Source organism: Primulina tabacum, chromosome 5 (assembly GCF_025594145.1).
Source record: "Primulina tabacum isolate GXHZ01 chromosome 5, ASM2559414v2, whole genome shotgun sequence".
NCBI classification, from domain to species: domain Eukaryota; kingdom Viridiplantae; phylum Streptophyta; class Magnoliopsida; order Lamiales; family Gesneriaceae; genus Primulina; species Primulina tabacum.
Window position 1 is genome coordinate 3,482,049 of NC_134554.1, and position 13,279 is coordinate 3,495,327.

Consider the following 13,279-nt stretch of genomic DNA (forward strand, 5'->3'; position numbering starts at 1 on the left):
ATGGCACCGGCAATCACACCTATTCAGAACGGTGGCGGCGATGTCAACTCCCCAGCCAAGCTCACCAAACAGGTGGTGGTATGTTCCATCATCGCTGCATTTGGAGGTCTCATGTTTGGATATGATATTGGCATATCTGGTACGTAATAAATACAAGACCTTTGACAGAATCTTGATCAAAATTAAACTATACATGTTATTTAACAGTTTAACTGCATGCAGGAGGAGTGACGTCCATGGATGATTTCTTGTTGAAGTTCTTCCCAGTTGTTTACAAAAAGAAACATAGAGTTAAAGAAGACAACTACTGCAAATATAATAATCAGACGCTTCAACTCTTCACGTCTTCTTTATACTTGGCAGCTGTGGTTTGCAGTTTCTTCGCATCTTTTTGTTGCAAGAAGTTGGGCCGCAAACGCACCATGCAGATGGCCGCCGCCTTCTTCTTCGTCGGGGTTATTCTCAACACCGCTGCTCTGAATCTTCCTATGCTTATAATCGGCCGACTTTGTTTGGGTGCTGGTGTTGGGTTCGGCAACCAGGTACATATACATACATATATATACACACACACATATAAAGTCAGATCCAATCAAAGTAACACATGATATAAGTTTTATTTTATTTATTTTATTAAAAATCTTTTTGATTGCAGGCAGTGCCGCTGTTTATATCAGAAATCGCTCCGGCAAAATACAGGGGAGGCCTAAACATATGCTTTCAGATGCTGATCACCGTTGGCATCTTGATTGCTAATTTAGTCAACTATATCACAACAAATATCCATCCTTATGGCTGGAGAATATCTCTTGGCGGTGCTGCACTGCCGGCCATTTTCCTCGGTTTAGGATCCCTTCTCATTGTTGAAACACCCGCTAGCCTGATCGAGCGTGACCTTACGGAGGAAGGCTTAAGGGTTCTCAAGAAAATCCGAGGTGTAGAAGATGTCGAAAAAGAGTACAGTGAAATTCTGCAAGCCACAGAAACGGCGAAGAAGATCAAGCACCCTTTTAGGAACCTGATGAAACGATCCAGTTTTCCACAACTCTTCTGCGGCACAATTCTGCAAGTATTCCAACAATTTACAGGGATTAATGTGATCATGTTTTATGCTCCCGTTCTCTTTCAGACTATGGGGATTTCGGGAGATGCATCTTTGCTGTCAGCTGTTGTCACGGGTTCTATCAATTGTCTTTCGACTTTGGTTGCAATCTTTGGAGTTGATAGAGTTGGAAGAAGATTTTTACTTATTGAAGCCGCCATCCAAATGCTTATTTCTCAGGTAAATTCTTAATAATCCCAGAGCACATATACAGCAGAATAATAATCCTTTATGTCAAAAAATGATCCCTTTTACCACGATTCTTATGAATGCATAAATAAATTTAATTATATGTAGGGTTTGACCGGAGCAATTCTCGCAACCCAATTGCACTCAACAAACGCCATTCCTAAGCTCTATGCCATTATAGTCGTGCTCCTAATCTGCGTTTTTGTCTCGGGTTTCGCCTGGTCGTGGGGTCCTCTAGGTTGGTTGATTCCAAGTGAGATCTTCCCATTGGAAACACGAACATCGGGCTTCTTCTTTGCGGTGAGCATGAACATGATATGCACATTCATCATAGCTCAAGCCTTTCTGACGATGCTGTGCCACATGAGGTCGGGCATATTCTTCTTCTTTGTTGCATGGATTGTTTTCATGGGAATCTTTGCTGTGTTCTTGCTGCCAGAGACCAAGGGGATTCCCATTGATGAGATGAATGAAAGAGTTTGGAAGAAACACTGGTTCTGGCGTAGATTTTTCGATGATAAAGTTGAATCACAAGTATAAACTATAAAAAGAACGACTATATTTCAAATTAGCGAAGACGATTTACAAGATTTAGTTATCTCTACTTAATTGCTTTGGTATAGTAGATTTAGATCTTTATATTTACTAGTGTTTTTTATTTTTTTGGGATGTTTAATTTTTACGTTTCTGGGTTTTCACTTAGTTTTCTATCTTTCTATGTTGACAATCTTTCGTTTAAATATATGAATTTTAGTTTCACTCTTAAAGATGATTATTCCACTAAATTATATTATTTATGTTTCGCTTTCCAAAACATTCCTATAATATTTTGTTTTTGTTTTTTTTTTCCAAAATACAATTATTCCAAAATTACTATTTTAATTTTTACATAGGTATTAATCTATACGACCATCCAATAACAGAAAAATCCATTCTTTACAAAAATATTTAATATGAATGTATGCAAGATGTGCTTTGAGCAACTAGTATGACAGAAACAAAATAATAGAATTCAAGAAGATTCAATTATATCCTTGCAAGAGATACTATATCCACGTGACATCAAATCTCGAGTAAACTATATTTTTTTGCTGCGAGGATATGTAAGAAAAGAAAAACTATATATATATATTTCGTAAAGACATTAAATTATGTCTATATTTATTATATACTACCTATATATAAATGACTCTATATGACTTGCCTAGTTTTTTTTTAAATGTGAATATGGATATGAGAGTACACTACCGAAGGTCACAAATTTTGGCTGTTCTGCTAACGAAGAAGGTGATTTAAAGTTTATGTGAAGTATATAATTTATTTGTTCTCAATATACATATAGCCTACAACATGCACCGCGTTTTGAACAAGAACAATAATACAAATAAAGGATTTGAAAAAAAATATATATAGTGTTGTAACGTATTGCTAGGTCCACTTTGTAGATGGAACAATTCAAGCACATAATTTATTGATATTTGAGGCTTGGTTTAAGAAAATGATATAAAACATGATTCAAAGAAAATAGTAGGTCTCTTATGAGACGTCTCATAAAATACGACCCGTGAGACCGTCTCACATAAGTTTTTGCCCAAAGAAAAATTGTAAGATCAAGAATACCCATATTTAAATTTCAAGGAAATACGACGAAGAAGATTTGCACGTGTAAATCTTTAAGGATTATATAATGATTATATTATGCTGCAACTTCATGATTTTGTGACATAAGGATACTCTATAAAATATCGATATTTCTCAAAGCATAAATTTTTTTCAAAAAGAAAAAATTCTTCATTCAAAAAAATAAATACATGGGAAACAACATTATCATTATAATTACACGAGGCAGGAGAACAATTCTAAGATTTTGTAGATACAATTGATCAATTTTGTGATTTTTATTATTATTACATATGAGACATTGAATAATTTGCATTTTATTTCATTTAATGTCATCTTGATATATATTTTTTTTCTGAGATGGCTAAGATGTTGTTTCTGTCATTTTATTTATCAGAGTGACTAAATAATTTATAAGATATATAATGATATCAAAAAAACTCTTCGTCAAATAAATTTACGCAGCCAAATAGTTATATTCAAATAGATATCTGCAATATGAATCAAATTAATTTTTACAATCATAAAATACACATGAAATCTAAACAGTAGTCTTTAAATGAGATATTAATGAGAGAGATACTTTGAAGCGTATTTGCGCGATATCTCGTATGCATATCTTACTTATTTTATATGTTCTCTTCTCGATATTTTTAAAACACAATAATTGGTTCCATAAGTTGTTCGAAGATATATAAAATACTATAAAACAAAAATTAGACTCGATCTAAAGGAAATTGAAATTATATCATCCACTATGATACATGCAATTCTTGTTCCAAAGCTGCTACATAAACAACGAACAATGTTAGTTGCCTGAATTGAATCAAATTGAATGTGGATAGAGTTCTAAGGTAATGTCATTTGGAAAAAAATTCAAGTATTTTTTTAAAAAAAATTGAGAAAAGACAACGTATAAAGTTATTAAAAAAATTCCCGAAAAAATCGGAAATTTCCCGAAAAAATCGGAAATTTCCGTCCTCGTTTCGAGTTTTCCTCCATAGGAAAAATGGTCATCCTCGTCGAAACCCGCGTATTTCAAATTCCCATGTTAATATTTACCAGAAGCGTTTTAAAAAATGCAGACATGACACTATCACAGTATAATAATGAAAACAAAGTTGTCTCTCGTTTACAAAAATGGGCGAGATTTGAGATACTTTCAACTTGCTCATAACGTATGAGCCCACCAACATTAATTAAAGCACATGATCACTCGATTTAACCTAAAAATAAAACAAATAATTTTCATGTTGATAATAATGTACAAAAACAAATCCCATCACCACAAACCTACCGTGGAGTGACACGTGTACATAGGAGTCGCTCTCGAAAATAAATTAATAATTTAGATTCCATTATAATCACTTTTAAGCATATAATAATAATAATCATTCAATCAATAAAACTGGAATAATACCAAACGTCAAAAGATTAATCCAATTGGTCGAAATTTTCTTACCTATAAATTATAATATAATACGACTTAGTAATCATATGATAAAATAATAACTTTGGACTAATCAGTTTATACAGAGTGCACAGTGCATTGTCATTGACAATTATTGATTAATAAAATAAAAAAGAAAAAAATAAAATGTTTTATTGGTAAGAACATCGGCCCGATATTTTAAAAATTAAAACCGAATTAATTCAATTCGACAGGTAAATTCGGTTTTATTTTATTTTTATCATCCCAACTATTTTCTCAACTCATGTATGTCTCTATACATACATAGATATAGATGGATCCAAGATAATATATAGAAGTCGACAAGTAAATTTACGACTAGTTAGTAAGTACTAATAATAATTAGTAATAGAATTTACATAAAATGACGTTAATCGTTTGTATAACTTGAATCAAACATCAGACGAAACGAGAATGAATAATGAATGAAATAAAACAAGTTGAATTCACTATTAGTCAAGCTAACCTAAAACAAATCCAATAGCACCAAAACTTTCGACACCAGCACCCTAAACATATACAACTTGGGAGCAACTATGAATGTAAAACGACAGCACGCATGCTTTCACAAGCTACAAGCACAAGGAATCACAATGTAGCAGGACTATTGTTACTGCTTTTTAATAAATTAAGCTCGAAAACGATGATGTAAGCATGTATGGGATGTTTGTCAAAGGACCCTGTTGGCAAGCAAGCTCATGAATATCCTTCACGATGTCGAAAACGGCATTCGGTTGGGCGAGTTTTAGCGCATTTTCTGACATTCTCTTGAGCTCATCCTTCTTTGTGCTGAACCATTCGGCCACGATTCTTGCTGTTTCTTTCGAGCTTCGTGTAAAGATTCCCGCCCCATTATCAACTACATAAGGAACATTCCCTTTCTCCTGTAAAAGGCAAAATGAACCAAGTATTATCAGTAAACTCGATTTATGTTACACCGTGAACAAAGGAGCTTGTGCGAGTGACTCTCTAACAATTAATTCAAATTCATCCTCGTGTTGTAAAAATGATTGTATAAAATTGGTAGAGAAGTGTCATATGTTGTGCATTCTTATAGTTTTTTTTCAAACTCTTCCCCCTGACCAATGTGGGGAAATGAGCATAACGGATGCTGTCTTCAAGGAAAAGGCGAAAACGTGGGCATTGAAGAAATGAGAATTCGGAATCACTTACTTGTCCAGGAATATAATCATTAAGAATAATCGGAAGGCCCCTTATCAATGCTTCCGCAATTGTACCAGGTCCTGCCTGTAACATCCCCAAAACCCGTGCAAAACCAGGTCTTAATTCTTGACCATTGTGGTAGAAGATGCAGCCGAAACAACATATATGGAAGGTAAGAATAACATACTTTTGTGATAATGCAGTCACAAGCACCCATCCATTTCTCCATTTGCTTTTCAAATCCTCTAATCTACATCGAATCAAACGAGCACAACTTCTAAGTTTCTTAATGCCAAGATTTGAAAATAATATTTCTAGCAACAAGAGGTCATTGAGAGGAGTTGTCTTGTAGATCTTGGATAAAAAAAAGGCAGGTTACCTTAACTGGGATTTTCCAGTCCATCGATTTTAACGTGGAGGCTAGATTTTCATTACGACCACAAATGATAACTAGCTGTCCGATTGGCTTTTCGAGTTCTTTGTCAAACAGAGCCTCTCCGAGCGCCTTTCCGGTTTTCTTGACCGGCCCCATCCCTTCTCCACCTCCCATTAGTAAAACGGCTGGCAAATTTGGATCCATTTCGAGTTCTACTCTCAAATCATCCTATATAAAACCAAGTAAACTAAAATGACTAAAGTTACAACAGAAGGTGCGATTTATGCTAAAAATAGTTTCCTTGCATCAAGTTTGGTTTATTCACCTTGGAGAGAATTGCTCGACAAAAAGAAGGTCTGATTGGCAAGCCAAACACACGAGTTTGAGATTCTTCAAGGCCATCGAGCAAAGCCCTCTTTGCTACCTCTTCCGAAGGACAATACAACCGGTTTACTGATGGTTGAAACCTTTGTTGATAATGTATTTGCTTATTAGAAAATGTGCTGTTATGAGTTCCACATTTCAAGAAAATTTTCAATGAAATTATTTATTTACCAGGTGCGGTGACATGTGTTTAGGTCGGTGATGACAGTAACGAAAACAACTTTCTTTTGTAAGCCTTGCCATTTCAATACCCACAAAGGAATATGCTGCATGAGAGGATGAACGCTGATGATGATATCCGGTTTGTATTCCATTAGGCCAGCTTCGACCTCCCTAAAAAACAAAAAATTCAATAAAATATAGCGAATAGATACAAGTTACACAGTGAAATATCAGGTATTCAGCACAATTTTATTAAATAATCAAGATTTTAAAATAAAGCCGGAAAAACCATCGTACTTGGCATAAAAGGCGGCAATGGCAGCAAGATATAGGGAGTGGATCCATCTAGGAGACGTGCTATGAAATGCAACATTCCAGAGCTGAACATGTTTAACCATGAACTTGTACTGCCCCTCCATGTCGTTTAATGGCCATCCTGTGTACTCCTTCCAGACATCCTTGACAATAATCTGTAACACAAAATGATGTAAGAATTGGACATCAAGAATTAATATCCTAAAAGAATGGGATTCTAATACGCAACTTCTAATCAGACCACTCATGTTGAAGACATTCATTCGAACTTTTTATCATACTTCACAAAATCAAGAGATGAGTGAGAAAACCGAGTAAACTATCGTATCCAGCGATCGAAATCATCTCTCTAAAACTGAGTTTGTAATAAATGCAGTTCAATTCATCATATAGAATAGCATGTGAATCTTTCGTCCTAAACTTCGAAATAAAGACTAAAATGACAGTTGCAGCGCATGATACAAAGAAACAAGGACATTAGCTAAATAAAGTGGTAATTAAACAAGTTAAAATTAGCACAAAATTCAAGATCGTGGTTTCATTGAATTCCTCTAATCGACAATCTTGAACTTGAAATATCAGAAAATTTTAACTCGAAAAATTCAAACATGATCAAGCAGATATGGTATCGGAAGCAGAACAAAACATGCATCAAACTTGCTCTATGCTTACCCGGTATTCGTCCCCATACTCGAGCTGGAATGCATCACGAATGGCTTCCGCAGAAGCTCTGTGGCCACCACCCGTATCGCTCATCAGAATCAGTACATTTTTTGTTCTCTCCGCCCCAATCTGCTCCATTTCCATGGTCCCATCTTCATCTTCAAAGGTGTACTTGCACCTCTTCTGGCTGCTCCCACCACCAAATCCGTACACCCCAACTCTTTCAATTACGTTGTTTATAGCGTTCCTCGGTGACGCTGTCTTCGCCGCCATATCTATCTATATATACAAACAAAAGTTTGTATATACAGACGGAGTCCTGCAAATGTACTAATATATAAAGATTAAGCAAAGATTAGGTAGACTGCCAATTAATTTTTACAGAAATATTCCGTAAAATATACTCTGTATTAATATTTTTCACGTAATTTATTGACTACAATATCTAATTCCCTCTGCTCATTCAAAAATTTATATTATTTCTATAAATTATATTATAATTATTTAAATAATAATTTAAAAATATAACAATACATTTACTTAATCTATCATTATAATCATGAAAATAATAAAAAATAATTATCTACAAATCAGAACCAACTCAGCAAAACACAAGAAAAAAGCCAAGATACCAAAAATTGGTTCTTGAAACATAATGTAAAATTGGTGTGATTAATTTTTCCCCTCGTTACCCAGAAGAGGAAACATCAGCACCACGAAAAGGATAGATCTTTCTGAGATTGTGATGAATATTACACGTAAAAAGCATGTAAGAATGGATCTTCAAGCAATCAAGCAAATAAAAAGCCAAAAAAAAAAACACCCACTCGCAAACTTCTATCCCGGCAAGAAATTAAAGAATGGTGGTACTAAATCAAATTGCATGAGAATAAAAAAACACACGCATACCTTAACAAAAACTTAGAAAATCAAGAACCCAGCGCCTCTAAATTCCCCCAAGAAAAAGGGTCACTCCCGGACGACAGGGAGAGGAGAAACAGCAGAGAAATTAAGAGAGGAGAGAATGAGTCGGATCCAGGCTGTTGTTTTTCCCCCTGTAAATAAGGAGAGAAGCTGCCATTTCTTGATTCCGGAATTATGCATCGGAATAAATTTGAGTGATTTTGCAGCCATCGGATCAACAAGTTGACGGTTTGTGTTAGGAATGTGCGGATGCACAGATTCGGATCTTCCCGAGCGGCAATGATGCGTGGGGACCATCTACAGGTTGTTTTGACACGATGGCTCTCTTATTGGCTGATAATATTTTAACATTTTAATTATTAGTTGGAATTATCAAAACTAGCATTCAAACACCCACAACGTGCGTAAAAAAATATTACTATTTTTATATAAAATGATTATTAAACTAGTTTAAAATTTATGAATTATTTAAAATATCTTTTCTCCTTGAAAATATGATAGGGAAAAAAGAAAAATTTCACCATATCAATTGATGTTTGTTAAGTAGGATCTCAAATTTTATAAAATAATAATAAGTATAGAATATATGGGGAAAAATTTTCCTCCAATAATATATTATTGCGTCATCAAGAAAATAAATTGAGAGGAGACAAAATCCCATATTGACATTGTCGTATTTGAATTCTACGACATACATAATCATTAATAACATCGTCTAAAAAACTCAAAAGAAATAATAATAACAACATCGTATCACATCATAAAATTTAATTTTAATAGGACAAAAATTTGTGTGAGACGGTCACGGATCGTATTTTGTGAGACGGATATCTTATTTGGGTCATCTATAAAAAATATTACTTTTTATTGTGAATATTGGTAGGATTGACCCGTCTCACAGGTAAAGATTTGTGAAACTGTCTCACAAGAGACTTACTCAAGTAAATTATATAAAAAATTACTTATCCAAATGAATATGCTATTTCATAAAAACTAATTGTTGTTACAAAGATAGTTCAGTAAAAACCTTAGTATTTATATATAATATCGATATATAGTATAAATATAAAGAAAACTAAATAATTATAAACTTTTAAAAATTTTAATTTAGTACTGTAATTCTATCATCTGAAAAGAAATCACGAATCCGCCATTATTACTGATGTAAAATCTTCTTAGGTTGTTAATTGGCATGGACTCGTGTTTCATAATAATTCAAGAGTCAAACATGGATGGCTACTACCTCCAAAATTGTGTTATTGTTTTTTTTATTCAAAAGAAACGTTGACTAGCAAGTGATCGGCACTTTGGTACATATAAAAAATAATTTTTTAAAATTAATATGTATACACACACACACACATATATATATATATATAATTAATTAATTAATTAATTAAAATTAAACCTCGTAAATCAAAACTTACTTCTGATGTTGATAAATATTTTATACTTCCCAAAGTAGTACGCAAATATTTTTCTTTCCGATATATATTTTCTTCTAGAATTTCAATTTATTAAATTAATGACTCTTGATTTCATTTTTTTTTAAAAAAATTACTTCAGTATTCATTTTTTATGGATCACGCGCGTCGTGTAATACCATTGTTTCACGTGAGTTAAAATCAAACTTTAAAATAGTTTATAATGACCTACAATGGAATTGTATAACAACTTGGGTTAACCATTTTCGAAAATTGAGAACGGATGCGAAGTAACTGTTATAGGGGTCAATTGTGCAGTCACGCATGCGCAGATCTGAAAAACAAAGGTGACAAAATGATATCGGAGATGATCACCAGTAGAAACACCATGAAATAAGTGTTATGGATGACAAAGTGTACGTGGGTGTGAGTCACCTCGTGAACCTGTATGTCATTGCTACATGAGAGCCACCTCTTGAAATGCAGGGGAATCTCTAGATTCTTTGCATTGATGGATCGAAGGATGGACCATGACGAGAATGTCGCGTTCTGAAAGTAAAGTGATTGTAATACTCTTGTTCCACATGAGTTAAAAATCAAAGTTTAACATGATTTTTAATGGGCTAAAATATACTTCTATAACAATTTGGATTAATCATTTACGTAAAGACATAACGAATACGAATTAATCGCTATAAAAGCTTACTATATAATCGCACAGTCGTGAGGTTAGGCTCGAGGTGTTAGCATCATGTGTGGGATGAAGGTCGGAGGAGTCGTTTATTTGGTCGTTTGACCCTCGTACGAATCCTATATAAAAACCATTTTTTATCTCCGAACAAAATAATAAAATCTATAGGGATGTTTTTAGAATTTTGAAATGTGAGATGATATCTCAAAGATAAGTTGTAGTGGGTTAATTTTTTTTGTTTAAAAAAAAAACTCAGGTACTACAAAACAATTTATTTTTACTTCTTAAAAGTTCTTTTAAGAATATTTTACCACACATTTTTAAATATACGAGGGTTTACAAGTTAGTTGCTTCAAAGGACTTGTAGAACCAGTCAAACATTCTCTAACACATTATTAGCTTTCACTTGTATATTTTTCTTATTTAAGTCTCAACAATATACAATATTTAACACTAATTAACATACCACAAGAATTATATACTTTTAACTACATAAAGCACATCCCTCAATTATAGTTTGTGGTCAATTGAGTAAGAACTTTTTCTTCAAGTAAAATTTGTATAGGCGTGAAAGTCATCTAAAAAAGGGAGCCTTCACCAAATGGTCAATTTGGATATTACTCTTTTACCTAATAAAACACCAAACGACAAAGAACTAGAAACCAAAAATATCAAATCCTTGTGATGGAGAAGTAAGACAGTAACAAGTACAAGAGTTACAATCAAACATTTGGTTAGGCTTGATTGTTGATGCACCTTGCTCTAATAAAAAACATACAACACAATCAAGTATATATTTTTGGAATTGATGAAAAGTTGAATTTTTAAATAATAACTACACAACAAAAAATACATTTCCCAAAGTTCATCTGTTTAAATTTCTGGAAAAAAAAATATATGTATCGAAACATATAAAATAAAAATTGCATTATATCATTCTTTCAACAGAGGATGTAGAGTGATGCATGGAATCTCTAACTTTTACATAAACGCAAAATATATACATAAATAAGTAATAATTTTTGCAATGGGAGTGTGGGAGAGGCAGCCAATGCAGTTGAAATTCAAGTTAAAATATTGAAATTTGTATGAAATCCATAAATACCGATAACAAGAAGGATGTGCACATATTACATATGAGTATGTCTTTTATGAGATGGTCTCACAAATCTTTATCCGTGAGACGGGTCAACCATACCGATATTCACAATAAAAAGTAATATTTTTTCATGGATGACCCAAATAAGAGAACCGTCTAACAAAATACGACCCCTGAGATCGTCTCACACAAATTTTTGTCATTACATATATGTCATATGTGGTAGCTGTTATTATTAATCAGTTTAATGAGTGCTTGTCCTACCTATTTAACCCTCCCTCTCTTCCATTCACACACTTCTCAATATCCCTAAAACCAAAAAATAACTTGTGGATTTCTAATGAGTTCAATCTTCATCGGACATGTAGAAATATTGCAAGAAACCGTTTCGACCATGCCGATTATTCCAAGATTAGATCGCCTCTATCACATGGTATGTCTAGACACGCACATATATTTCTTCTTGATTTTCATGTGCTAGCTTGTTTTAATTCATATACGTTGTTTGTGGAGATTTGTAAAGAAAATGGAAAATTACATTTTTGGTCTTGTATATTTAAATTTTTATGATTTTTATTCTTTATGTTGTCGAATTTCAGTTTTAGTTCGATTTATTTGATTTTTTTTTGCAATTTTAACCGTTTTTCGACATGACAACGATGCGACACTGATGTGATTTCGAGATGATGCTGACATTTGTAGTGTCACATCAGTATTTTCAATAAAAAATGGCTAAAAATACATTATTAAAACTGAATTTGACAATAAAGATAACCAAAATCACAATACATATGATGTTTGCAATGCACTTTTCTCAAAAAGTAAATATATATATTTTTTTATAAAAAAAGTAGATGAATATATTACGTGCATGTAGCTGCAACTTTGGGAAGGGAAGCATAGCTTGTCAAGAAGAGAGTTTTGTGCAAATATATGTGAGAAGAGAGGAAGAGAAAGAATATTGCAAGTCTCTGTGTGCAGTTGTAGTTGAAGTCCAACACAAAGGCACAATTATGGAGCGGCTATCCTAATTAATAAGTTGCGCATTTAAATAATTTTATAAATTATTTTCTTAAATCCGATATATTAAATAATCAAGAAAATATGATTTTGCTCATTTTAAACATTTTGAACTTTAAAGCATGGTTTTCGCTTTGGCAAACAAAAAAACAAATTTATTTAATATACATTCCTGAATATCGAATCACATGCATATAATACAAGGTTCAGTTGAGCTTGGAAATGGACGAAGGGAATACACCAAAGTCGTCAATATCCTCTTCGACGCTTCTTCATATTGGTAAAGGATCTTATCATAACGAGAATGAATTATCAGCAATGGCTCCACGAGAAACTAAGGATCAACACATACCCCAACCACAAGTAAGAGCCTCTTTTTTGCAGGATGGAGATCCATTTAACTTTTATGTATTTATACAACTTTGTTGTATTCAAGATTAATGTAAAGGGCATTTTTGCAGGATGGAGATTCATTTTCTGTGGGAGAATTTGCAACAAAAAGAACGTATTTGGATCTCATTTATTCGAGAACATCATGTTTTGAAAAACAGACAACTCAGTACTCAAGCCAATGAAATAGTTCTCACACCTAGTTGAGTATTTTAATTTTCTTCTTCTTTTTTTTTAATCCTGCATGCGCATTTGTTCGTGAGGATCTCAAATTCAAAACATAAA

The 13,279-nt window shown here is 33.2% G+C and overlaps 2 protein-coding genes across 2 annotated transcripts; one reads left to right on the forward strand and one right to left on the reverse strand.

Moving 5' to 3' along the window:
• Positions 1-1,858, forward strand: LOC142547120 (sugar transport protein 8-like). The gene is made up of 4 exons (XM_075655222.1): positions 1-139; positions 223-542; positions 656-1,282; positions 1,400-1,858. Exons 1-4 carry the CDS (start codon positions 1-3, stop codon positions 1,829-1,831), a joined length of 1,518 nt encoding a protein of 505 aa, XP_075511337.1. The 3' UTR covers positions 1,832-1,858.
• A 3,130-nt stretch (positions 1,859-4,988) lies between these two features.
• Positions 4,989-7,719, reverse strand: LOC142545573 (monogalactosyldiacylglycerol synthase 2, chloroplastic-like). The gene is made up of 8 exons (XM_075652826.1): positions 7,456-7,719; positions 6,766-6,938; positions 6,478-6,639; positions 6,248-6,389; positions 5,926-6,150; positions 5,734-5,796; positions 5,556-5,630; positions 4,989-5,266 (listed from the first exon to the last, which is right to left on the reverse strand). Exons 1-8 carry the CDS (start codon positions 7,717-7,719, stop codon positions 5,003-5,005), a joined length of 1,368 nt encoding a protein of 455 aa, XP_075508941.1. The 3' UTR covers positions 4,989-5,002.
• Between the last annotated feature and the right edge of the window lie 5,560 nt (positions 7,720-13,279).

Coding starts and splice junctions, on each gene's coding strand:
- LOC142545573 (XM_075652826.1), bottom strand. CDS start 7,719: ATGGCGGCGAAGACAGCGTCACCGAGGAACGCTATAAACAACGTAATT. Junction 6,390..6,477: donor AACACATGTCACCGCACCTG/GTAAATAAATAA, acceptor TTATCAACAAAG/GTTTCAACCATCAGTAAACC. Junction 5,797..5,925: donor ACTGGAAAATCCCAGTTAAG/GTAACCTGCCTT, acceptor GATTCGATGTAG/ATTAGAGGATTTGAAAAGCA.
- LOC142547120 (XM_075655222.1), top strand. CDS start 1: ATGGCACCGGCAATCACACCTATTCAGAACGGTGGCGGCGATGTCAAC. Junction 140..222: donor ATATGATATTGGCATATCTG/GTACGTAATAAA, acceptor AACTGCATGCAG/GAGGAGTGACGTCCATGGAT. Junction 543..655: donor GTGTTGGGTTCGGCAACCAG/GTACATATACAT, acceptor TTTTGATTGCAG/GCAGTGCCGCTGTTTATATC.